Source organism: Pholcus phalangioides, unplaced genomic scaffold (genome assembly GCF_987345545.1).
Source record: "Pholcus phalangioides strain wild (caught in Gottingen) unplaced genomic scaffold, Ppha-v1.0 ptg000007l_1, whole genome shotgun sequence".
NCBI classification, from domain to species: Eukaryota; Metazoa; Arthropoda; class Arachnida; order Araneae; family Pholcidae; genus Pholcus; species Pholcus phalangioides.
Window position 1 is genome coordinate 3,031,571 of NW_028301600.1, and position 25,721 is coordinate 3,057,291.

A 25,721-nucleotide genomic window follows, 5' to 3' on the forward strand; every position below is an offset into this window, starting at 1 on the left:
CCCCTGGCCCTTCGGACCCTCCGAAGGGGCATCCGGTCACGTGATCATCTCGTGTTTCAGTACAGAATGTGCTGAGATTCTTTGACGTGACCAGAGCGTGCTTGTTAAGAGAGAGCCAATGTGAAAAGTATAATAATAATAATAATAATAATAATAATGATAATACATATAAGAATATATATTGAGGCTCTACTTGGGAAAGATTTTGAGCCAGAGGCCATTCATGCCTCTTTTTCCCCGACTTGGACTACTTTTATTAAAAACGCAGAATCGAATCGGCAATACAGTACAGTATTTCGGAAAAAAAAAATAAAAATTTTAGAAAATTATTTGTGCCCGCTGTAGAAGGGGGCGCCAAGTCTGAGTATAAGACGGGGTGAAAAAAAGTTAGGGGAAATGTGTGATTTCTGTCCGCTCTAGGAGGAGCGTCAAATCCAAGGTAAAAGACCAAAAGAAACTCGACATGATATGTTATGACATAAATATCGCTGTTCCTTTGAACGCATCAAAACGAAGCGATTGAAACAAACGTTTTTTTTTTAGTTGGGGAGGTCAGGGGGCCCAAATATAGGTCCCACTCGGGTAGAGATTTTGTCTCGATCCACCCCTGAGTGCAACATATGTATGTGTGAGGAAAATTTTAACAAACACAACATATACACAACTGAACGTCTTTTCCGAGTTTCATGGATCTTGTTCCAGATACCCGGTGAAGGCTCCTATGAGGCTCCTAGACAGCATCTCTGTCTAGGAGTCCTTGGCAAGGTGTGGCCACAACGCCACTCTAAAAAGACATCTTTTCCTTTCAAAAAACTAATGAGAAACGTATGTTGGAAATTCAATTTGATTTTTTTTCCGACTTTAAAGAAGGGCCGAAAACCTCAATATAAATTCGATCGAAATGAAAATCTGGTGATCCTAGTGAAATTTTCGATTTTAATTTTTGTCATATTAGTTTTCTGCAAGATTTGTAAGAATTTCAATCATCTTGAAGAAAGTCATTTTGTAGGTAAGACGACGTATAAAATCGCTCTCAAGGAGGAGGGGGGGGGGGTTGTTTAACATGGTTTTGTAGAGAAAATGTCAATTTTTGTACGGGCATCTACCCAATCTATAAATATTTAAAAAATATGTTTTTGTTAATAAATTTTTAACGTAATTATAACTAATGAAATCTCTCTCGGAAAAAAGTCTGATAATAATGTAGAATAAATCTGTCCCATACTTTACGGGACAGTAATGATTAGCAAAAATTGCCTCAGACACATCAATCTGGATTTTCGCCTGAGGGATGGTGGTGGGGGGCGCTGACTACTGTTTTTGCACCGGGTACCACTAAGTCTAAGACAGGCCCTGGTTCTGGTAGAAGCTATGGGTTTAGTCTAGTCAACACTAGCTATAGTATAGGATCTACTATAGCTGTCAGACCAGATAAGGCCTGGGCTCTGTCCCTTCCGGATATAAGCCCTTTACCCGCGTGGGTTTACTATAGCTGGTGTTGGTTTAGTACAGAACCCTATGAATTACTTGAGTTGCGGGGTGATGAGAACATAAGAATTTTGAAGAAGGGGAACGATGGAACAAAAATTTGGGGAAACTATGGACTACTATAAGCAGTGCCTACTGCAGGGCTGGAACTAGAGGAGGGGGGCAGGAGGCAACTGCCTCGGTCAGTAAAATTTAGGGGGGGTGGCAGTTTTAGGTGGGAACAAAGAACACCGTTACAAAATTATCGAATTATAAAGTTGGGGTGCGGAAAAATAATGTTTACCCCGCTGAATCATGTTTGTCCCGGGCGGCAAAAATCCTAGTTATGGCCCTGCCTACTGAGGTGGTGTACCTCTCTGAGATGCAAAGGAGTTCAGTCAAATAAGTCTTTGCATTTCTGAAATAATAAAAACGATTAAGAAAGCAACGGTTTTTTTCCTGTAAACTTCTTTTTTGCCCAAAGGGAAAAAATATTGTATATCTTTCTTTAAAAGAAAATTTTTGCCAGAGAAAGTTGATTCGATTCTCTAAAAGTGTCATTTCATCATTAGTAAGAAATTCACAGAGCAAGAGAAAACTTCTTCATTTCCTCTATAGCGAACAACGCCCTCTTATTGTTTCTCTTTAAGACAGAAAACGAGAAATAGTTCTAAGTTTCACGTGATTCAATCGATATTGCGATGAATGGATATTAAATTTTTTTCTCCTCTGCACGGAAGTAAAAATCGATAATGGCAATTTTCACAAGTTAGCAATACCACAAACTAAGGCGACTTGATAAGAAATATTTGCTATTTCAAGTGGCTATACCACAAACTACGCACGAAGCTTCCAACAGATTTCCATTTTTGTACGGTATAATACTATACGGCATTGTGGTTTTTTAAAACTTCATAGCTATAATACCAACAGTCCAGGGCCGGATTTAGAATCCTGCGAACTATGCGGCAGCAGAAGGCGCCATCTGAAAAGACGGCTGATTTTTTAAACTCCAAAATATTATTCACTTACACTTGAAAAATGTCCAGAACCGGCCCTGCAACAGTCCTATTTTGAGCGAATCCACGAGCAAACAATTTTCATGAAGACCATCTCAGATCCCACAAACAATATCTTAATCGAAGTGATGAACCTCAATTTATCATAGGGCAAGTATGCAAGTATGCAAATACGCAAGAAATTAATCACATTTCTCGTTATCAAAACCAGTCAGAGATGTATTTATAGGAGATGTTGGGAGGGGGAACTGAACTTCAGCACAGGGTGGTAAGTTCGAAAGGTTGCCGAATTTTGGTAATATAGGTGGTCAATAAAATTACAATAGTATGGGAGAAGTGCATCAAAATTGGTATAGCTCACAAACGACAAAAAAATAAAATTCACTTCTGCAAACCAGTATTTTAATTGTTATGTTATATTAATCCCCTTATTTCATGGAACAAGCATCGCGTTGTCTACGTTTTGAGAAACGTGATTTTATAGACTGGTGGTGCTTACACTAAGTTGATGCGACGCGTATGTTCATTATCGTTTCAAAAAACACAATTTCCAAGAGATTGGCCTCACACGATATTAAACTGTCAATTAACCGAGTAGCATTTTTAATGTTGACAAGCATTTCACAAGAATTACTGAGAATTTAGCAAGTATTTCCGAAATTAAAAATAAGCATTTAATAAATTGTATATCAGGAAATGTGAGGCGGATGCGGGCCTTTTGTTAAGTTCATAAACAAAATTTTATTCATATAATTGATGGTTATTTTTTTCCGATGCAGCGACGCATACATTCATGCGGTGATAATTTCAAGAACTACGGTATTGTATTAAACTATATGTACCGCAATAAAAAATATAAGCAATGAAATATAGAAACAAAAGACTACAATAAAATATACATCAGTTATTGCTCATTCCGTTTTTTATTCTAATAAAAAAAATTAATTACCACTCAGTAAATCCCATATGAATTCGTATTTAGAATCAATTTAATATAATAAATTTGATTGTTCAGACCAGTAGAATTGAAATTACAGAAAATCGTCTGGAAACTGATGAACATCTCAAGTTTTGGAAACCATAAAGTTTCGTGATGCATTTTTGGTCACTGATTTTTAACGTAGCTCAGTTTTGAATATCGTGTAAAAATTTTTCACAAAAATTGATGTCGGTATAACAGGAGAAAATCTATAAAATATGTGTTATTATAACCTTTTAAATACTAAATTAACTTTTCAAAGAATTTTTTATATAATCTTTGTATTACTATTTTTTTATTTTTTTTTATTGATAATTCAAAACAGCACACATAAATACATGGACACAAATATACAAAATAAAATAAAGACAACAGAACAAAAGACAAAACATACACTATGCAGCTCTTAGGGACCCATTTGGTCCGTCCTAGAGCTTAATAAATATTATATATAATAAACGGCACGCTCGATTTATATTTATTTTTATTTATTTTTTTTTTTATTATAGATATTTTAAATTTTTCCTTGGTTACCTATTTATATTTTCAATAAACCTTTCAAAATTCGTTACAGAGTTTGAGATCGTGAAAATTTCTTTCTTGAGATGTTTATTTGTTCTAAGGTCTGATAATTTTTTTCCGAATTTGTTACAAATAGTTGGTCCTAGGTAATTTATACTTTTTTGAACAAGGTATTTATTTGTTTTTGGAGTTATATACAAGAAGTTGTATCTATTTGAGGTTCTATCCTTATTAGTTTTAAGAAATAAATTATGGTTTTTAGTCATAAAAATTATCATTTTATACACATAAATTTGTCTTAGATCAAGTATTAAAATTTCTGATTTCAGTAGATCTGGATTATTAAATAACATTACCTTACGTTTTATGCGATTATAAATGTTATTTAAGTTCTTAATATTGTCGTGATAGGCACCTCCCCACGCTGTAATAGCGTAAGTTACTCTTGATTGGATCCAGGCGTAGAAAATTGTTTTAAGGAGTTCCGGACTTACAATGTTTCTTAATCTATATAAAGCTGCAATTTGTTTTCTTATCGTATTACAAACATTGTTAGAATGGCTATTCCATTTTAGGTCGTCTTGTATAACTACACCTAAATAACTATATTCTCTTACTCTTTCTATGTGACTGCAAGAACAAATTTGGGAGGGGTATTTACAAACGTGTAATCTTAGTGATATTGGAGTTTCTGGTTTAATATCTCTAATTTTTAGACAGATGAATTTTGTTTTTTCTACGTTTGGAAGTAATTTATTTTTTGTTAGCCATGTGTTAATCTGTCTAAGGTCATCTTCAACTTCAGTTATCAAATGAGAAATATTTTTACCTTCAACATATAATACGGTGTCATCCGCGAAAGACACTATTCTACCATGCAAATTTAGAAGGCATAATTCATTTATATATATCAGAAAAAGTGCGGGACCAAGTACTGTTCCCTGAGGTATTCCTTTTTTTATTTCAAGGTAATCACTTTTTTCATTTTCTATATAGACTGCCTGTATTCGTCCATAACAGCACATCTCGAACCACCGCAATAGTTCACCACGAATTCCGGCATTCTCCATCTTATGTAATAACAGAGATGGATCTACATTATCAAAAGCTCTTTTTAAATCGATAAAAACTGCTATTGAATAATTATTGTTGTTGAAGCTCTGGTTTAGATATTCATTAACTTTTGCGATTGCCATTACAGTGCTTTTTCCTGTTTGAAAACCGTATTGATTCTCAGCAAAGAAGTTTATACGTTTCAAGTAACTAATCAATTTTGTTTTCATACTTTTCTCAACTATTTTTGAAAACACCGGGAGTGCTGAAATAGGTCTATAATTTGCTAAAAGGTTTTTATCACCTTTTTTAAAAATTGGGTACACGATGGAAACTTTGAGTTCGGGATAGAAAATTCCTTTTATTAGTGAAGTATTTATTAGGTATAGTAACAAGTCATTATGATATCTGGCTATGATTTTGATCATTTTTACTGTTATACCATCATATCCTGTCGCTTTATGTTCATTTAGTTCAGATATTATCTTGTGTAAATCATTGTTTCCAATGCCAGATATCATCATTGAAGATATTGATGCATTGCTATCACAGTTTCGAGAAGCACTTATATTAGAATCCTCACTATCTAAGTTTCGATTTATAAAATCTGCATTAAAGTTTTCAGCCAATTGTTTGTGGTTTGTTGTATCTGGCAGGGTAATTTTCTTATTTTTATTCGTTATAGTTTGGTTTATAAATTGCCATTGTTTACGAATATTATTGTTACAATTTAAAAACTTTTTCCTGTAGTATTCGTTTTTCACTATCTTGATCTCTTGTTTCAGAGCTTTTTCGAAATTTTTATATGTATCTTCATAATACTTAACATGGCGGTATTTTTTGTGTTTTTTGTAGAGTTTTTCTTTGATATTTATTTTATTTATTAAATGTTTATTGATCCAATTTTTATCACTTTTTCGTTTTATCGGTTTTTTTGTTTCCCATAGGTTTTTATTCAACGTAATAATGTCATGGAATCGTTTGTATTTATTACAAATATAATTATCTTCATATACGTTGTTAAGGTTTATATTTACCACAAATTCCTCAAATTTTTTATGATTTATTAATGTTTTATTTATTATTGGGGGAGTTTTGATCTCATTTTTCTTAGAAATGTATCCCGGGGGGGCGATTATTCAACTACACCCTTTTGCCTATTGAAGAATTTATTGAAGAATCTATTTCATGTAGTACATTGCGTAGGAAAAAAAAAGGTAAGATATTTTACTGCGCCTACTGTGCAAGCCTCAGAAGGAAACGTTGTGATTTGGAGTTTTTTCTGTTGTTCTGATCTACGGTAAAAAATAAAGTGAATATATATTTTAACATATACAATAATGATGTATCCACCTATTAAAGGTTGTTTTCTTTTATTTATATATTTAAATTATGAGAAATTAGTTGAAAAAGCGCGAGTCAAAGATTATTTCAGTGGCACAATTTCATGAGGATACAACCCCTCTTATAACTTCAGGCCATTTATGGTAGGGAAGAAAAGAGGAAGAGACAGGAATAAAAAAAGAAAAAGAGAGACAAGAAGGACCTTTGTTTTCGCAAGTGCGGGAATGGGCTGTGCGGAATCGTCCCCAAATTCCCCATGCGCGGAAATGCACCGTGCGGAACTGTCGATACACCATCTTATAATCTCTAAATTTAACAAAATAATCATACTCAGCAAAGCAAACATAATCATTTATATCATATGTGGATATGGTAGCGAGTCAAAATCGGACGGGACATATGCGGACAACATGGAAATAGGGTCAAAATCGGACAAATTTTGCCGCGCCCTCGATGTTGGCGCTGTATCTCCCATTTGTTTCTCCAACCTGTTAAATGGCGACAAAATGGATACAACAAGAAACCGGGTCAAAATCGGACAAATTTTGCCGAGCCGGCGATGTCCGCGGTTTATCCCTAATTTTTCCACCAAGCTGCTAAGTGGCGATTTTCTCTTTGATGGACATTATAAAGACATGCAGAGAAACTTCTGATGAAATTTGAACAATGAAAGACGTGAGTCGTCTACCAGTCGCCAGAACAAGTTAAAAAACCCCTCTTGAAACCGTCTTCTTTGAACCACTGACAAGTGATGGATTGCTACACGTAAAAAAAAAAACGCCGACATAACTAACACTACAATAATATATAGCTTCAGTAGAACTATTGTCATTATTATTACCGGGCTCGGCGCGGAGGTGATCATAAGTCCTTATCCCGAGGGATTTCTATCCTAGGAAGGGTCTCTACAACTAATCTCGCCTGAGTATTGTCAGCACAGTGCGTGGACTACGGCATTGTCAAACCAAAGGAAGTTGATTGTTTCATAAGAGGGAAAATTAGTAAAATCATACATAAATTAATGAGCACTTATACGATCATATACATAAACGATATTAGTAGTGTACGCAGCGGTTTGGCGTAATTTTTTGGCACGCTCCATCTCCGGGGACCCTCCGTCCTTTCACTTTCCATACTCTTCGTGGGGGGGGGGTTTCTTTGTGATGCTGCTTTTCTTTTACTTCCGTTACACTTTCCACTAGTGTACAAATTATGCTGCTTAGCTCTGGGGCTATGCCAATTTCCGCCGCTAGATGGCGCCACCAGAAATGTTCCCGATTTTTCGCGCGCTTTTGACCGACTTCCTTTTTTAGCCGGACTTCGAACCGGATTACCTGTCGACCGTATTTATTTTCAAAATGGCGGTTGGTCTTATTTATTTGGAAAAAAACTATTTTAGTGTCCTATCGGGATTCGAACCCATGACAACCGATAGAGTATATCGTTCTCCAGGCTAGTGTGTTAACCACTGAACCAAACAGACTTGCTAGACGAATGCCTTATGAAATAAGTATATAAAAATAATAAAACGTAGAACGTTTAAGGAAGTGTATTAAAGAACGTCAGTAGTGTACGCAGCGGTTTGGCGTAATTTTTCGGCACGCTCCATCTCCGGGGACCTTCCGTCTCTAGGTATTTACTGAGATATAGTATGATATGGTCTCCCCATTCCGAGGACCCTCCGTCCTTTCACTTTCCCTACTCTTCGTGGGGGGGGGATTTTCTTTGTGATGCTGCTTTTCTTTTACTTACGTTGATGATACTTTCCACTAGTGTACAAATTATGCTGCTTCGCTCTGGGGCTTTCTATGAAAGCTCAGATAAGAACATTTTATAAACAAATATTTACAAGTTATTTATGAAATGATCCAAAAAAACGCTCGATTCCACCGTCTCAGTGCGATGGCGTTTTCTTTTCCCACTTCCGATGCCGAATATAGGAGATTAACTACCAAAAAAAAGAAAAATACACACAAAAAAAAAACACGTACACAAGTTTTCAATGTCAACGTTTTTATTTTGTTTCAGATAACAATATACATATTAGTAGCCGTAGGGTAGCGTCGAGAAATCAGGCAGAAGAACCCTCTTGTCGTATACAAGGCCGTACTTTTTCTCCTCCACCCTGCTTATGACCCGCCTTCTCTTCACGTCTCTCGTAATTTTATAATCGTCTCGAATGATGACCTTCGTGGTGAAATCCATGGACTGTACTAGAGCTTTCATCGAGTCATAGTTGAGGACTTCCGAATTCTTGAAGTTGAGTGTGAAGCCTCGAATCTTGCAGAACGTCTTTCCGTCAGACCTCCCATAGGCATAATTCTTGGCTCCACCTGAAAATAAGCATTTTATCAAAAATAAATATAAATATTGAAGAGAAACATCTCAACCTGTGAAATTAAAGGATGAATTAAAGTTTGATAACGAGATTGAGAAAAATACCTGACACGAACTCCGTGATGTGATGACCGTCGAGCTCATCTGTGAATTGGCCCAAGAAGTCGCCCAGTGGTGGATCGTTGGTCCCATCGCTAGCATAGATGATTCTGAAATAAAAGAAAAATCAATAAGTCAAGTGATAAAACATTAAAAAATTAAATGAAAAATCAAATGCAAGAAATGCTCACATAAAATTAGTTTCATAAAAATTTTTTATAGATACTTACGAGTCGGTGTCAAAATAGAGCAAGGCATCGCCTAGCTTCTCCATCTCGGAGTACAATTTTAAGCGGGCCCATGTTGTCGTGAAGGCAGCCAAAAAGACATTTGTCCGGTCGGTCTGTGGTATGAAATCCGACTTGTGTCGCCATTCAATAGCTGCAACGTTATCACTGGGGAGATACAAATCCTTGACCTGAAAAATAAAATAGTTTATTAGGTCACATTTCATTTTTTAAATATTAGTTTGATGAAATCAAATATCTTAAAAAAATAATAATTATTTAAAAAAAAGTACCTCAATAGAAGGATCGTTCATCATCTTGTAGAAATCGGATGTTTTTGTCACGTATGACAGTTGCGTCTTGTTCTCCTGCATGCCACAGCGACCCCAGAAGCTGGAAAAAAATAAATGATTATATGATGTTAAAAAATGCAGTTTCATTTTTTTTCAATCATTAAAAATCATTACAGATGGTTTGACATTTTTTACCTATTCAAACACAATTTCGCCACTTGACGTCGACCTGGATTGATTCGGATATTTCCAGGCTCCAATTTTATGCCCTCAACTTGCTGATACTGCCTCAGGTACGAGTTTTTCTCCTCATTCGAGACACAGTTTGAAGGCCAACCAGAGGACTCTTGTTTGATCTTGAGGAAGGCGTTGATGTACGGAGCAAAAAGACCCTCTCTAGATTCGTCGAAGTGATAAACCTAGAAAAAACAATCCTAATTAGAAAACAAAAATAATCGTAGAAAACATTAAAAATAATTATGGATTAGAAAAAAATACCTCGTATATCTTTTTCACAACATAACCCTTTTCAACGGCCTTCTTGAGTTCCTCAGTCACCCAGGTGCCTGTGATGCATCTTTCCTCGTCGTTGTGTTGACATTCTTTTAAGCGTGCTTCAACACACGAACGACACAGGGGAAAGGTTAATTTTCCACCGGATCTATAAAAAAATGAAATATTTGATGATAAAAAACACTAATAAAAAAATTTATGAAAAAATATGTTAGATTGGGAATACGTGAAGATCACGTTATAAAAAAATTAGAATAATACCTGTATGGGAGAATGGGCAGATATAATGCTCTTGGTGGTAGTACTTTGCATTTAATGATGCCAAAATACGACCCCAGGGCTCCAAAGTTCTCGGTGATGACTTTGGGATGTCCGACCGGATATCTGAAATGAAATAAAAAAACTTGTAAAAAAAGTAAAGGTAGAGCCATATTTGTTAAGTTACAAATTTTAAATTACTCACTTGCAGTATTTATTGACCCACGGGTATAATGACGTGAAGTCAATATATTTTGCAGTGCCTTTAAAGAAAAGTTTAGTGGCGTTGGTTCGTCCTCCATAGAACGCATCCCTGGGTGCCAGCCTATCGACAAAGTGAAAGTCCACCAGGAAACATTTGAGAACTTGATCCGTTTTCTTCAGAGCATTGAAATCATGCTCCCACATGACTTCGAGATTGTATCCACCTTGACGGATTTTCTGCTCTTGCTCTAGTGTCTTCTTGTGAAGTTCCCACATATACGTATGAGTACTGGGGTTCACCATATCTTTTTCGAAGCACTGCGGGCAGCCGTGCCAATAACATCCTGAAAAAAAAGAAACAAAGCACATATAAATAAAATGAAACATATGTAGTAAAGCAAACAAAGTAATAAAATTAATTAATATTACTTACCGTGAAACAGATACACCGTGTTTGTTTCTGTACAGAAGCCGTCCACACTGAGACCAAACACTCTATTTTCTCCCGTCCCATTTCTGGAATGATGAATGTTCAGGCTATGCTTGTGGCTGAGATACGCTAACCATTCAACGCCTAGACGGCTGCTGTTCGTTTGATTGACGTATCCGTTAACAGGCACCATTCCAATCGTGCCTTCGTCGATGTATTTCGACCGGTATGTTGCCATACAGGCCGAGGCAATGGTGAGGTACTGGAATGGGTCGACGCCGGTTAATTCCAAAAACTCCTTACGAAACTGCAAGCAGCATCGTCGAAGAATATCAACGTCTGACCTAAAAAATGTTAATCATAGTGTAGAAATGTTAAAAGAATGGAAAAAATAATCGAAACGAAAAAAAACAACAATGAATAAAATATACTCAATATGGAGGAGAAAACAACTTACTTGCAGTATTCGTACATTTCGTGTTTAAACACGAATTTTCCGCTCTTTCTTCCCTCGTACCAGTTGTCGAATTTCGCTTTCACTTCGACGGCGAAAGCTTCCGGATTGAAGAAGTCCTTGGAAGGAAGGGGTCCATTGTAGTCCTGATTTTCCGGTCGGTTGAAAAGGTGGGGAAAGTACCCTTTCTTCAGTTCTTCCAAACCGAAAGTTTTCGGCAGTTTGGACAAAGCCATAGGGAGAAAATTGAGGCTGTCGATAACTCGGATGTTGAGAGTATCCAGCCGCAAAGCCATGATCTTGGATCCACACGGGACAACAGAAGGTTTGACTCCTTGCTCTAGGAGATATCTGAAAAGAAAAAATAACGCATGTGTTATAAAATTTACCACAAAATGCATGCATTATAAAAATAAAACAAGCATGCGAAAATTTTCGAAAAAAACTTACTTGAGCAGGAATTGACCGTCGAAGCCCTTCATGTTGTGGGCTATTGCGGTGTACCCCTTATGTTCTTTTCGGAAGAGCCAGGCACAGAATTCGTTAATGCTGTCATATCCGCTGAAGACAACCCCTTGGCCATCCGCATATTGTGCCACGGCAAAGTTGATCACGTGTTCGCCTGAAGATTGATCCGTCTCGAAATCGAAGAAGACGAGCTTGTCGGAGGGGGCTTTCACCTTCTTCTTCTTGAGGAAACAGAGGTGTCGTTCGTCATGATGGAAATTCTTGCAGTTGCTGCAATACTTCTCGCCACAAACGTGTTTACCTCGGGACCGCTCTTTTTCTACGAGAAATTTCTTGCATGTCGGACATTCGTAGAATTGCTGGCAGTATGTGGTGTTTTTGCCTCCAAGACTCTTGTGTCTTGCAAGGCAGTCAGCGGATCTGCATGTCCTGTGGCAATCCTCGCAGGTTTGAGATGTCCCAACCGTACATGAATCGTCAAAGCAGGTGTTACATCGGACTGCGCATTTATGATACTGGACATGGTCGTAGGCCTTGTCGCAGTCCACACAGTAGAAATTAGTGCCGTGGAATCCTTTAGGAGATGTGATGAGGTCGTAGTGTCCATTGTGAAGTAACAAAAATATTTTCTTGTCTTTCTTAGCCGTCTTGAACACAACCTTCATTAAAAAAAAACATAAGTACAAAATTATAAAAAGAATATTCAAAATTAAATATATAACATTCATATATATAACGCTCATTAAATAATATTTTTAGTAATAAAAATTACTCGATAAAATTCTTCTGACGACTTGACGAATATCTGGACATCTAGAATTTCGGCAAACTTGGCGACGGCATCAAATCCACAAGGACCTATGGGAACTTCGGCTTTTTGATATAACTCAATGGACATTTCCTTCTGTATGTTTATTCTTGAGTCTCTTATACTCGAAAGTTTAGGATGATTCTTAAGGTAGGCGTTACCCACGACTATGGCCCTGGCACAACACAGTCCATCTTGTGGTACGCTTATAACTGACTTCTTTGTCAGCCGGTCGGTCGATATGTTGACAATCTTACGTCTTGGACCACCCCCACCTCGTGGTAATCTGACAGTGATGACGTCAAATCTGAGAGACGGGTCATTTAAAGGGATGGCGTTCTTGCTCTGCAGCACTTTCATTATCACTGCCAACAGTGATTCTATTGTGAGCGAGGCCACAAGGAATAAGCGATGTGGAGATAGGTCGATCCAAGCTGTCGGATGTCATAACGATTCTGGAAACAGGAAGAAAATAATCAATTATTCAAACCAAAAATAGTTGCTCATATGTCTAGTTAGCTATACGTGTAATTTTTATATATAGTGAATATTTACCGAATTCTGTCATCAGGATGCAAGCCGTTAGTTGTTTCATCTATCAGTTGCCGCAACAATGCTCGCAAAAATGCCATAGCCGCTATTAATCTGGTTGACGGATCTATCAGAACCTCCGTTCGTATCCGAGCTGTATTGTTCCGCATTAAAACGGATATTTTTCTTGAGGGATTTTTCTTGCAACACGTATGATTTCGTGTCCTGCAAAAGAAAGGAGATGTGGTATCATAGCAGATAAAAATAAATCATAATACACACAAAAAAAAAATATATATATATATATATATAATCATTCGAAAAACTTACTCTGGATGTACCTTCACCAGGGTCATAGTCTCTTCCAAGACCTATCTGATCCATGACTTCCTATTAGAGAAATAGAGCTAATGTTAGAATATATGTATGAGGAAAAAAACTAATGAAATAGAAAAGCTGTGAGGCATAATTGAATCTAACCTTCTCAACTTGACCCCATACGATTTCTTCTAAGAAAGGGTTTTCAGCCATAATCCACTCTGCTTCGTCCGGTCCAAATAGAACGGTATTCTAGAGAAAATGCAGTATATCTTTAGTCAATACTATAAGTGAATCTTTTGAATGGTGATAAATAAGTAAAATAAAATTGTTAGTACCTTTACTTTTTGTTCCCATTCGATATTATCAGGCATTTGATTGTTAGATTCACCATCGAAAACATTCTAAAAAAACATAGATTTAATACGCTATTTATTATTATTATTACACAAATACACACACGTGCATTAAAAACAAGCATTCTGGTGTTGGCTGTAAAGGCTTCCCACCAGACCTAAATGAATTATATATTGAATATTTTTTTTGCAACAGAGAGCTATCATATTTATTAGATATGTCATTGTATTTTTGTGTTTATACATTTTTGAATAAAAGTTTAGTATACTTATATAGAATGAAGGTCAATATACAATATATTATTAATTTTATTACTAATAGTGTAATCATTGTTTTTGTATCTGCTTACAATATCTTCATCCAAACAGTCTCGCACGAAGTGAAAAATTATGATTTATGTTTTATTAAGTTGTTTGTCAATGTGAAAAATGTAGGAAAAACCTCTTTTTATATAACGTTGATATTAGGGTTCTGACGCGTGATAAATCCTATTATATCTATTTGTATAGTACTATTTTGATTTTTCGTTAGATATTTTTCACATTGACAAACAACTTAATAAAACATAAATCATAATTTTTCACTTCGTGCGAGACTGTTTGGATGAAGATATTGTAAGCAGATACAAAAACAATGATTACACTATTAGTAATAAAATTAATAATATATTGTATATTGACCTTCATTCTATATAAGTATACTAAACTTTTATTCAAAAATGTATAAACACAAAAATACAATGACATATCTAATAAATATGATAGCTCTCTGTTGCAAAAAAAATATTCAATATATAATTCATTTAGGTCTGGTGGGAAGCCTTTACAGCCAACACCAGAATGCTTGTTTTTAATGCACGTGTGTGTATTTGTGTAATAATAATAATAAATAGCGTATTAAATCTATGTTTTTTTAGAATGTTTTCGATGGTGAATCTAACAATCAAATGCCTGATAATATCGAATGGGAACAAAAAGTAAAGGTACTAACAATTTTATTTTACTTATTTATCACCATTCAAAAGATTCACTTATAGTATTGACTAAAGATATACTGCATTTTCTCTAGAATACCGTTCTATTTGGACCGGACGAAGCAGAGTGGATTATGGCTGAAAACCCTTTCTTAGAAGAAATCGTATGGGGTCAAGTTGAGAAGGTTAGATTCAATTATGCCTCACAGCTTTTCTATTTCATTAGTTTTTTTCCTCATACATATATTCTAACATTAGCTCTATTTCTCTAATAGGAAGTCATGGATCAGATAGGTCTTGGAAGAGACTATGACCCTGGTGAAGGTACATCCAGAGTAAGTTTTTCGAATGATTATATATATATATATATATATTTTTTTTTTGTGTGTATTATGATTTATTTTTATCTGCTATGATACCACATCTCCTTTCTTTTGCAGGACACGAAATCATACGTGTTGCAAGAAAAATCCCTCAAGAAAAATATCCGTTTTAATGCGGAACAATACAGCTCGGATACGAACGGAGGTTCTGATAGATCCGTCAACCAGATTAATAGCGGCTATGGCATTTTTGCGAGCATTGTTGCGGCAACTGATAGATGAAACAACTAACGGCTTGCATCCTGATGACAGAATTCGGTAAATATTCACTATATATAAAAATTACACGTATAGCTAACTAGACATATGAGCAACTATTTTTGGTTTGAATAATTGATTATTTTCTTCCTGTTTCCAGAATCGTTATGACATCCGACAGCTTGGATCGACCTATCTCCACATCGCTTATTCCTTGTGGCCTCGCTCACAATAGAATCACTGTTGGCAGTGATAATGAAAGTGCTGCAGAGCAAGAACGCCATCCCTTTAAATGACCCGTCTCTCAGATTTGACGTCATCACTGTCAGATTACCACGAGGTGGGGGTGGTCCAAGACGTAAGATTGTCAACATATCGACCGACCGGCTGACAAAGAAGTCAGTTATAAGCGTACCACAAGATGGACTGTGTTGTGCCAGGGCCATAGTCGTGGGTAACGCCTACCTTAAGAATCATCCTAAACTTTCGAGTATAAGAGACTCAAGAATAAACATACAGAAGGAAATGTCCATTGAGTTATATCAAAAAGCCGAAGTTCCCATAGGTCCTTGTGGATTTGATGCCGTCGCCAAGTTTGCCGAAATTCTAGATGTCCAGATATTCGTCAAGTCGTCAGAAGAATTTTATCGAGTAATTTTTATTACTAAAAATATTATTTAATGAGCGTTATATATATGAATGTTATATATTTAATTTTGAATATTCTTTTTATAATTTTGTACTTATGTTTTTTTTTAATGAAGGTTGTGTTCAAGACGGCTAAGAAAGACAAGAAAATATTTTTGTTACTTCACAATGGACACTACGACCTCATCACATCTCCTAAAGGATTCCACGGCACTAATTTCTACTGTGTGGACTGCGACAAGGCCTACGACCATGTCCAGTATCATAAATGCGCAGTCCGATGTAACACCTGCTTTGACGATTCATGTACGGTTGGGACATCTCAAACCTGCGAGGATTGCCACAGGACATGCAGATCCGCTGACTGCCTTGCAAGACACAAGAGTCTTGGAGGCAAAAACACCACATACTGCCAGCAATTCTACGAATGTCCGACATGCAAGAAATTTCTCGTAGAAAAAGAGCGGTCCCGAGGTAAACACGTTTGTGGCGAGAAGTATTGCAGCAACTGCAAGAATTTCCATCATGACGAACGACACCTCTGTTTCCTCAAGAAGAAGAAGGTGAAAGCCCCCTCCGACAAGCTCGTCTTCTTCGATTTCGAGACGGATCAATCTTCAGGCGAACACGTGATCAACTTTGCCGTGGCACAATATGCGGATGGCCAAGGGGTTGTCTTCAGCGGATATGACAGCATTAACGAATTCTGTGCCTGGCTCTTCCGAAAAGAACATAAGGGGTACACCGCAATAGCCCACAACATGAAGGGCTTCGACGGTCAATTCCTGCTCAAGTAAGTTTTTTTCGAAAATTTTCGCATGCTTGTTTTATTTTTATAATGCATGCATTTTGTGGTAAATTTTATAACACATGCGTTATTTTTTCTTTTCAGATATCTCCTAGAGCAAGGAGTCAAACCTTCTGTTGTCCCGTGTGGATCCAAGATCATGGCTTTGCGGCTGGATACTCTCAACATCCGAGTTATCGACAGCCTCAATTTTCTCCCTATGGCTTTGTCCAAACTGCCGAAAACTTTCGGTTTGGAAGAACTGAAGAAAGGGTACTTTCCCCACCTTTTCAACCGACCGGAAAATCAGGACTACAATGGACCCCTTCCTTCCAAGGACTTCTTCAATCCGGAAGCTTTCGCCGTCGAAGTGAAAGCGAAATTCGACAACTGGTACGAGGGAAGAAAGAGCGGAAAATTCGTGTTTAAACACGAAATGTACGAATACTGCAAGTAAGTTGTTTTCTCCTCCATATTGAGTATATTTTATTCATTGTTGTTTTTTTTCGTTTCGATTATTTTTTCCATTCTTTTAACATTTCTACACTATGATTAACATTTTTTAGGTCAGACGTTGATATTCTTCGACGATGCTGCTTGCAGTTTCGTAAGGAGTTTTTGGAATTAACCGGCGTCGACCCATTCCAGTACCTCACCATTGCCTCGGCCTGTATGGCAACATACCGGTCGAAATACATCGACGAAGGCACGATTGGAATGGTGCCTGTTAACGGATACGTCAATCAAACGAACAGCAGCCGTCTAGGCGTTGAATGGTTAGCGTATCTCAGCCACAAGCATAGCCTGAACATTCATCATTCCAGAAATGGGACGGGAGAAAATAGAGTGTTTGGTCTCAGTGTGGACGGCTTCTGTACAGAAACAAACACGGTGTATCTGTTTCACGGTAAGTAATATTAATTAATTTTATTACTTTGTTTGCTTTACTACATATGTTTCATTTTATTTATATGTGCTTTGTTTCTTTTTTTTCAGGATGTTATTGGCACGGCTGCCCGCAGTGCTTCGAAAAAGATATGGTGAACCCCAGTACTCATACGTATATGTGGGAACTTCACAAGAAGACACTAGAGCAAGAGCAGAAAATCCGTCAAGGTGGATACAATCTCGAAGTCATGTGGGAGCATGATTTCAATGCTCTGAAGAAAACGGATCAAGTTCTCAAATGTTTCCTGGTGGACTTTCACTTTGTCGATAGGCTGGCACCCAGGGATGCGTTCTATGGAGGACGAACCAACGCCACTAAACTTTTCTTTAAAGGCACTGCAAAATATATTGACTTCACGTCATTATACCCGTGGGTCAATAAATACTGCAAGTGAGTAATTTAAAATTTGTAACTTAACAAATATGGCTCTACCTTTACTTTTTTTACAAGTTTTTTTATTTCATTTCAGATATCCGGTCGGACATCCCAAAGTCATCACCGAGAACTTTGGAGCCCTGGGGTCGTATTTTGGCATCATTAAATGCAAAGTACTACCACCAAGAGCATTATATCTGCCCATTCTCCCATACAGGTATTATTCTAATTTTTTTATAACGTGATCTTCACGTATTCCCAATCTAACATATTTTTTCATAAATTTTTTTATTAGTGTTTTTTATCATCAAATATTTCATTTTTTTATAGATCCGGTGGAAAATTAACCTTTCCCCTGTGTCGTTCGTGTGTTGAAGCACGCTTAAAAGAATGTCAACACAACGACGAGGAAAGATGCATCACAGGCACCTGGGTGACTGAGGAACTCAAGAAGGCCGTTGAAAAGGGTTATGTTGTGAAAAAGATATACGAGGTATTTTTTTCTAATCCATAATTATTTTTAATGTTTTCTACGATTATTTTTGTTTTCTAATTAGGATTGTTTTTTCTAGGTTTATCACTTCGACGAATCTAGAGAGGGTCTTTTTGCTCCGTACATCAACGCCTTCCTCAAGATCAAACAAGAGTCCTCTGGTTGGCCTTCAAACTGTGTCTCGAATGAGGAGAAAAACTCGTACCTGAGGCAGTATCAGCAAGTTGAGGGCATAAAATTGGAGCCTGGAAATATCCGAATCAATCCAGGTCGACGTCAAGTGGCGAAATTGTGTTTGAATAGGTAAAAAATGTCAAACCATCTGTAATGATTTTTAATGATTGAAAAAAAATGAAACTGCATTTTTTAACATCATATAATCATTTATTTTTTTCCAGCTTCTGGGGTCGCTGTGGCATGCAGGAGAACAAGACGCAACTGTCATACGTGACAAAAACATCCGATTTCTACAAGATGATGAACGATCCTTCTATTGAGGTACTTTTTTTTAAATAATTATTATTTTTTTAAGATATTTGATTTCATCAAACTAATATTTAAAAAATGAAATGTGACCAAACTATTTTATTTTTCAGGTCAAGGATTTGTATCTCCCCAGTGATAACGTTGCAGCTATTGAATGGCGACACAAGTCGGATTTCATACCACAGACCGACCGGACAAATGTCTTTTTGGCTGCCTTCACGACAACATGGGCCCGCTTAAAATTGTACTCCGAGATGGAGAAGCTAGGCGATGCCTTGCTCTATTTTGACACCGACTCGTAAGTATCTATAAAAAATTTTTATGAAACTAATTTTATGTGAGCATTTCTTGCATTTGATTTTTCATTTAATTTTTTAATGTTTTATCACTTGACTTATTGATTTTTCTTTTATTTCAGAATCATCTATGCTAGCGATGGGACCAACGATCCACCACTGGGCGACTTCTTGGGCCAATTCACAGATGAGCTCGACGGTCATCACATCACGGAGTTCGTGTCAGGTATTTTTCTCAATCTCGTTATCAAACTTTAATTCATCCTTTAATTTCACAGGTTGAGATGTTTCTCTTCAATATTTATATTTATTTTTGATAAAATGCTTATTTTCAGGTGGAGCCAAGAATTATGCCTATGGGAGGTCTGACGGAAAGACGTTCTGCAAGATTCGAGGCTTCACACTCAACTTCAAGAATTCGGAAGTCCTCAACTATGACTCGATGAAAGCTCTAGTACAGTCCATGGATTTCACCACGAAGGTCATCATTCGAGACGATTATAAAATTACGAGAGACGTGAAGAGAAGGCGGGTCATAAGCAGGGTGGAGGAGAAAAAGTACGGCCTTGTATACGACAAGAGGGTTCTTCTGCCTGATTTCTCGACGCTACCCTACGGCTACTAATATGTATATTGTTATCTGAAACAAAATAAAAACGTTGACATTGAAAACTTGTGTACGTGTTTTTTTTTTGTGTGTATTTTTCTTTTTTTTGGTAGTTAATCTCCTATATTCGGCATCGGAAGTGGGAAAAGAAAACGCCATCGCACTGAGACGGTGGAATCGAGCGTTTTTTTGGATCATTTCATAAATAACTTGTAAATATTTGTTTATAAAATGTTCTTATCTGAGCTTTCATAGAAAGCCCCAGAGCGAAGCAGCATAATTTGTACACTAGTGGAAAGTATCATCAACGTAAGTAAAAGAAAAGCAGCATCACAAAGAAAATCCCCCCCCCCACGAAGAGTAGGGAAAGTGAAAGGACGGAGGGTCCTCGGAATGGGGAGACCATATCATACTATATCTCAGTAAATACCTAGAGACGGAAGGTCCCCGGAGATGGAGCGTGCCGAAAAATTACGCCAAACCGCTGCGTACACTACTGACGTTCTTTAATACACTTCCTTAAACGTTCTACGTTTTATTATTTTTATATACTTATTTCATAAGGCATTCGTCTAGCAAGTCTGTTTGGTTCAGTGGTTAACACACTAGCCTGGAGAACGATATACTCTATCGGTTGTCATGGGTTCGAATCCCGATAGGACACTAAAATAGTTTTTTTCCAAATAAATAAGACCAACCGCCATTTTGAAAATAAATACGGTCGACAGGTAATCCGGTTCGAAGTCCGGCTAAAAAAGGAAGTCGGTCAAAAGCGCGCGAAAAATCGGGAACATTTCTGGTGGCGCCATCTAGCGGCGGAAATTGGCATAGCCCCAGAGCTAAGCAGCATAATTTGTACACTAGTGGAAAGTGTAACGGAAGTAAAAGAAAAGCAGCATCACAAAGAAAACCCCCCCCCCCCCACGAAGAGTATGGAAAGTGAAAGGACGGAGGGTCCCCGGAGATGGAGCGTGCCAAAAAATTACGCCAAACCGCTGCGTACACTACTAATATCGTTTATGTATATGATCGTATAAGTGCTCATTAATTTATGTATGATTTTACTAATTTTCCCTCTTATGAAACAATCAACTTCCTTTGGTTTGACAATGCCGTAGTCCACGCACTGTGCTGACAATACTCAGGCGAGATTAGTTGTAGAGACCCTTCCTAGGATAGAAATCCCTCGGGATAAGGACTTATGATCACCTCCGCGCCGAGCCCGGTAATAATAATGACAATAGTTCTACTGAAGCTATATGGGGACGGAGGGTCCCCGGAGATGGAGCGTGCCAAAAAATTACGCCAAACCGCTGCGTACACTACTGATATTGATTGATCGTACATGCAAGATATATCGTGGGAAAAGAAAAATAACTACATCAACTGAACTAAATTTAATCAATAAAAATCACGGCAACTCACAGATGTCACACGTGGATAGAAATATGATAATATAGAAAACATGTGAACTAGTTCGACAGAAACATTAAAAAAAGATTTTATTCTAATGAAGTGATCTAAAACTGTGCACACACACACACTTATTCCGATTACAGTCAACCCCGTTTTTAACGTTCCCGCTTAGTACGACTTATTTCTGTGGTCTCAACCTTTTTTTTCAAAAAACCTGTCACAAAAACATTGCAGGCGGGGAAATGTTTTAAATGGAAATTCTTAGAGCGAATTAGTGAGTTGGAAACACCAGAATAAGTCGTACTAAGCGGGAAAACTATATAAGCAGAATCGACTGTAATTCTCATTAAGATTTCCCATTTAAAGCGGTTCTCGCTTACAAAGTTTTCCATGACAGTTTTTTGGAAAACGTTATAAGCGGGATCCACTGTACTATATAATATTTATGCATTTGCATATAATAGGTGGTCCATTAAAAAATCTTTGAGTTGAGCATAATGAATCGAAATGATAGATATCAATTAGATACATGCGATCTTCATGCTTACTTCATTCAGAATTGAAATTATATTACTGCCTTATTAAGGATGGGACGAATAGTGATTTGAGCGAATAACCGAATACTCGGCGGCCGAATATGTATTTTCTTAAAATTCAACACAATCATAAATAAAATTGGGGTTTTTAATTGAAAATAAAATTATTTGTAATTTCAAATGATTGACATTGAATTTTAGTTATACTATTTATTATTTAAATAAATATTGAAAGATTTTTTATTGCCAAGATAATGACAATCAAATTTAACGATGATGTGTTGTATTTCAATATTACTTATGGAATCAATTTTCTTTTCAACACTCGTTACCAGTTTTACGTCTTTAATCAAGAAAATGTCTCAGCCATTATTTACTCCCAACATATAGTAATGTATCATAAAATTTACGACTTATTTTCTTATTTTTCCTCTCTAGATGTTCTTTGTCTCATTCGGGAGCTCAATACGTATCTGGTCTAGGTACAACCTTCAGTTAATGGAACTTGCGTAATTCATGCTAGCTTCCACCTTATTGAAGAAAAAAATAAGCGTGACCATACGTCCCACGTTTAAATAAACTTACCCGTTTTGTGGTCCAGGATTTTTTATTGTTCTTGATTATGCTTGATAACTTGATCCACATTGCAGCTCTTATTGATGAACAATCATTAGTTACACTTGTCCGAAAATGGGTAAAGAGCACGAATAACTACATTTACTAAGAAATTTATTTCAAATGCTCCAGAGGAATGTGGACCGGAGGAGAAGGCCGTACACCCTTTGCTTATATTCAATCGTTCGAGAAAAATTACTGGGGTCACCAAGTGAAATTACCAAGGACTAAGATCAAGAGTTTCGGAAGTGTTTTGAACCAGTAGGTACTCATCTTTGTTTTAAACAAATAAATTTGCTTTCTGATCGATTCTGCAGGTGTCGGATGCATGCCAAAAATTACCATGGGTGCTCAGAACCCACAGCACCGACTCGGATTATCCGAAAACGATAGAAAACGACTTTCGAGAGTGGGGGGGGGGGGGGGCTATATTGATTTAAAGGTAAATATAATAAAAAATGTTAAGAAAATACTACGTTTATATCCTGGTTCACAAAGCTGGAGCCCCATCCGCGTTCTACTTGTGTAGCGGCATTTGAAACATGAGCAGTTAACGGCGATAAGGAACTTACTTCCATTTGATGACATACTGTATAATAATTACATTAAAACAATTATTTTTCTAGTTTCTCTTCTTTGGACCTGCCTATTCAGACACAATCTCCCCTGTTATTAATCCCTTTTATTAATTCAACTCCCCCTTTGTTATTAATTCAATAACTTAATTCGTTACAGATTAGGACTGCGAAGACCCATGACATCTTTATAAGGGAGACTGACATGGTTTGCAGATATATGAATGCTATATTTTTTGTTTGATGGCACAGTAAATTAACTATAAAGATGCTTGCGAAAAATTTTAGCTAATTATTATAGGTACACGGAAGACCCCAGTTCAGGAGAAGACTCCTTCTGTCCCAGTCTAGTTCAAACGGGAACTCTAAGTACATTGTGTGTGCAGCGAATTACATTCAGTAGTGTACGGTTTCTCATGAGTGCGTGGGGGGGGGGGTAAACTTTTTCTTTGTCGAAGGAGAATGATAGTTAACTTACAAAATAGGGTGGATAGATCTGTTGGTTTTACATGACAGTCTCGGTTTTTGTCCAATTCGGATCCCGCTTATAACGTTTTTGAAAAAAAGTCATAAAGAACTTTGAATAAACTAAAAACGAATTCCCTCAGAGAGAGAGAGAGAGAAAGTCAGACTGGGGCAGAGACAGGGAATGTCTAATTTCGTTAGAAGTGTTAAAATATCCTCTATAACACTACTCAAGACAAAAAAAAAAAATCGGTTTACCAAAGAAACTTCAACGGTTTTAGGGTAAAGGTTTTAGGTTTTAGTGGACTGCTGATTCCAAAACTGGTGTTGGTTTTGACGAAATGACTCTAGTTTTGAGATAGTACATATTCTCAACATTCCAATGCAGTCTGTAATCACCATTTTTTGCGGCAGATTTTTACTTTTGTGTTTTTTCATTTATTTTCGTAACTTATTCTCAATATTATTGCATTCATAGCATCATTAAGGAAGCGTAATTTTCATATTTACGGAATAAATGCGATAAAAGTGAAATTAGCCGATGTAGATGAATAAATACGAAAATTTTGATTTTTATAATTTTTCCTCAAAATTTCGAAGATATACAATGTTAAGCGAAAATAGGTCGTGATTTTGCTGAGCAAAATGCTTTTGAATTCTAACTCGTGAATTAAGAGTTCAGTTGCCTTCCGTTTCTGAGTTCTGTCCGAAAATTATGGATGTTATTGACTATTTATAGAAGGACCAAACTATATATCCATTCGCGCACGTTTTGCGCATCAAGTTAATTTTCTCATGAACGCAAAAGTCAGAGCCATTTTTTTCGAAAAGACAGAAAAAAGTTTGACAGCAGCAGAAGAGTTTAAATACATTTATTTTACACGATATTCGACGCGACAAATTAAACTCTGCAGCATATACAGTGGTTTTATGCTGGGCCTATCTGACGCCGTGACAACACTTACATCAACTTTGCACCCAAATTTTGTACTTTGGAAAGCTTCTCCAAGATAATATTTTTTGCAACGTTATGGCATGGTATGAAGTCATTGATAAATAGAATCATACTACTTTCAGTAGTCATCTAAAATACTTCTGTTGATGGCCATGCGCATGTTAAATATAATGAAATTCTACTACCTACTTTGCAAAGGCAGTAATTCAAAGTCTTCGTAGTCCCGCTAATAGCAAGAATGCTGACACAGTCAACCTTCGGTTTACGAACGTCTCGGTTTGCGTAAATTCGGTTTACCAACAACAAAAATAGATTCGGGTTACGAACACGCAAGCAGGAAAATATTTGACTAAATTCGAAATGATAATAGAGAAATTGAAGTGTCTTCGGCCGCATTTCGATTTTTTCAAATGCATTCCTCCGAATTCGACTCCTTTTATCCAGCTCATAGATCAGCTTGTCATTTCAAATTTTGGGACGGTTATCATCAAAGAAATTTTTGAAACACGTTTTGCAATAACCTCTGATACATATATAATTACTACTATCTGATTTCTAGAAACATCATTTTAATGTCCCACATTGCTCATAGAACTTATTGATGAAGTTTGGCAGCAAGTGACTTATAAAACCATGAATTCGGTTTGGAACGCATTGTAGCCAGATTGCTTTGCAGGCAGAAATTTCGAGAGCTTTGACATTGAGATTAATAGATGAAATTAATCAGACTAGACATGGGTACAGCTCTACCCATGTATAGCATATATGCCCGTTTTCTCGTAAAGTCTGGATTTTCTCTGGAAAAAAGTGTTTTTAGTGTCAGTATGATTATTATAGGTTTTGAGTTATTCACTTGAGCGTGAAAAAGTGTAAAAATTGACACTGTAGGAATCTTCGGGGTCTTAGAAACGAATGAATCTATTTTTACATTAATTCCTATGGGCAAATGTGTTTCGGTTTGCCAACCTACCTCAGGAACGAATTAACTTCGTAAACCGAGAGTCGACTGTATTATGTACCTACAACGCCGTTACTACTCACAGAGGGAAGTACTATTGAAGGAGATATAGAGAGACTACTGAAATATTAGCTTCTAATTAAGTACTTTATTACTTCGCTTCAAAATGAAACCTGAAGGAAAAATGTATCGTTAGTTTTGTTCATTTTTGCGAATAAATGAAAAAAGAAATAAAAGAAATGAAAAAGAATAGAAAATTTTATTATTTCGAAATTTTATGCGCAAAATTTACGTATATCACATCATCAGACAGCTGTGGGCAGGG

The 25,721-nt window shown here is 36.7% G+C and overlaps 4 protein-coding genes across 4 annotated transcripts; 2 read left to right on the forward strand and 2 right to left on the reverse strand.

Annotated features, from left to right (window-relative positions):
- Positions 1–8,427: 8,427 nt before the first annotated feature.
- Positions 8,428–9,414, reverse strand: LOC149084797 (uncharacterized). Its single transcript, XM_089233845.1, has 4 exons — positions 9,341–9,414; positions 9,051–9,238; positions 8,827–8,930; positions 8,428–8,717 (listed from the first exon to the last, which is right to left on the reverse strand). Exons 1-4 carry the CDS (start codon positions 9,362–9,364, stop codon positions 8,428–8,430), a joined length of 606 nt encoding a protein of 201 aa, XP_089089971.1. The 5' UTR covers positions 9,365–9,414.
- A 117-nt stretch (positions 9,415–9,531) lies between these two features.
- On the reverse strand, positions 9,532–12,835 carry LOC149084798 (uncharacterized). Its single transcript, XM_089233805.1, has 8 exons — positions 12,440–12,835; positions 11,650–12,326; positions 11,203–11,550; positions 10,749–11,089; positions 10,317–10,659; positions 10,115–10,237; positions 9,839–10,001; positions 9,532–9,759 (listed from the first exon to the last, which is right to left on the reverse strand). The coding sequence occupies exons 1-8, from the start codon at positions 12,833–12,835 to the stop codon at positions 9,532–9,534; spliced, it is 2,619 nt and encodes an 872-aa protein (XP_089089931.1).
- Positions 12,836–15,490: 2,655 nt separating this feature from the next.
- Positions 15,491–18,794, forward strand: LOC149084799 (uncharacterized). The gene is made up of 8 exons (XM_089233806.1): positions 15,491–15,886; positions 16,000–16,676; positions 16,776–17,123; positions 17,237–17,577; positions 17,667–18,009; positions 18,089–18,211; positions 18,325–18,487; positions 18,567–18,794. Exons 1-8 carry the CDS (start codon positions 15,491–15,493, stop codon positions 18,792–18,794), a joined length of 2,619 nt encoding a protein of 872 aa, XP_089089932.1.
- Positions 18,795–18,911: 117 nt separating this feature from the next.
- Positions 18,912–19,894, forward strand: LOC149084800 (uncharacterized). Its single transcript, XM_089233846.1, has 4 exons — positions 18,912–18,985; positions 19,084–19,271; positions 19,392–19,495; positions 19,605–19,894. The coding sequence occupies exons 1-4, from the start codon at positions 18,962–18,964 to the stop codon at positions 19,892–19,894; spliced, it is 606 nt and encodes a 201-aa protein (XP_089089972.1). The 5' UTR covers positions 18,912–18,961.
- Positions 19,895–25,721: the final 5,827 nt, after the last annotated feature.

Coding starts and splice junctions, on each gene's coding strand:
- LOC149084800 (XM_089233846.1), top strand. CDS start 18,962: ATGATGAACGATCCTTCTATTGAG. Junction 18,986..19,083: donor TGAACGATCCTTCTATTGAG/GTACTTTTTTTT, acceptor TTTATTTTTCAG/GTCAAGGATTTGTATCTCCC. Junction 19,272..19,391: donor CTCTATTTTGACACCGACTC/GTAAGTATCTAT, acceptor CTTTTATTTCAG/AATCATCTATGCTAGCGATG.
- LOC149084799 (XM_089233806.1), top strand. CDS start 15,491: ATGAAAGTGCTGCAGAGCAAGAACGCCATCCCTTTAAATGACCCGTCT. Junction 15,887..15,999: donor CGTCAGAAGAATTTTATCGA/GTAATTTTTATT, acceptor TTTTTAATGAAG/GTTGTGTTCAAGACGGCTAA. Junction 18,212..18,324: donor CTGCCCATTCTCCCATACAG/GTATTATTCTAA, acceptor ATTTTTTTATAG/ATCCGGTGGAAAATTAACCT.
- LOC149084797 (XM_089233845.1), bottom strand. CDS start 9,364: ATGATGAACGATCCTTCTATTGAG. Junction 8,931..9,050: donor CTCTATTTTGACACCGACTC/GTAAGTATCTAT, acceptor CTTTTATTTCAG/AATCATCTATGCTAGCGATG. Junction 8,718..8,826: donor CATCACGGAGTTCGTGTCAG/GTATTTTTCTCA, acceptor GCTTATTTTCAG/GTGGAGCCAAGAATTATGCC.
- LOC149084798 (XM_089233805.1), bottom strand. CDS start 12,835: ATGAAAGTGCTGCAGAGCAAGAACGCCATCCCTTTAAATGACCCGTCT. Junction 11,551..11,649: donor GACGGTCAATTCCTGCTCAA/GTAAGTTTTTTT, acceptor TTTTCTTTTCAG/ATATCTCCTAGAGCAAGGAG. Junction 10,660..10,748: donor CACGGTGTATCTGTTTCACG/GTAAGTAATATT, acceptor CTTTTTTTTCAG/GATGTTATTGGCACGGCTGC.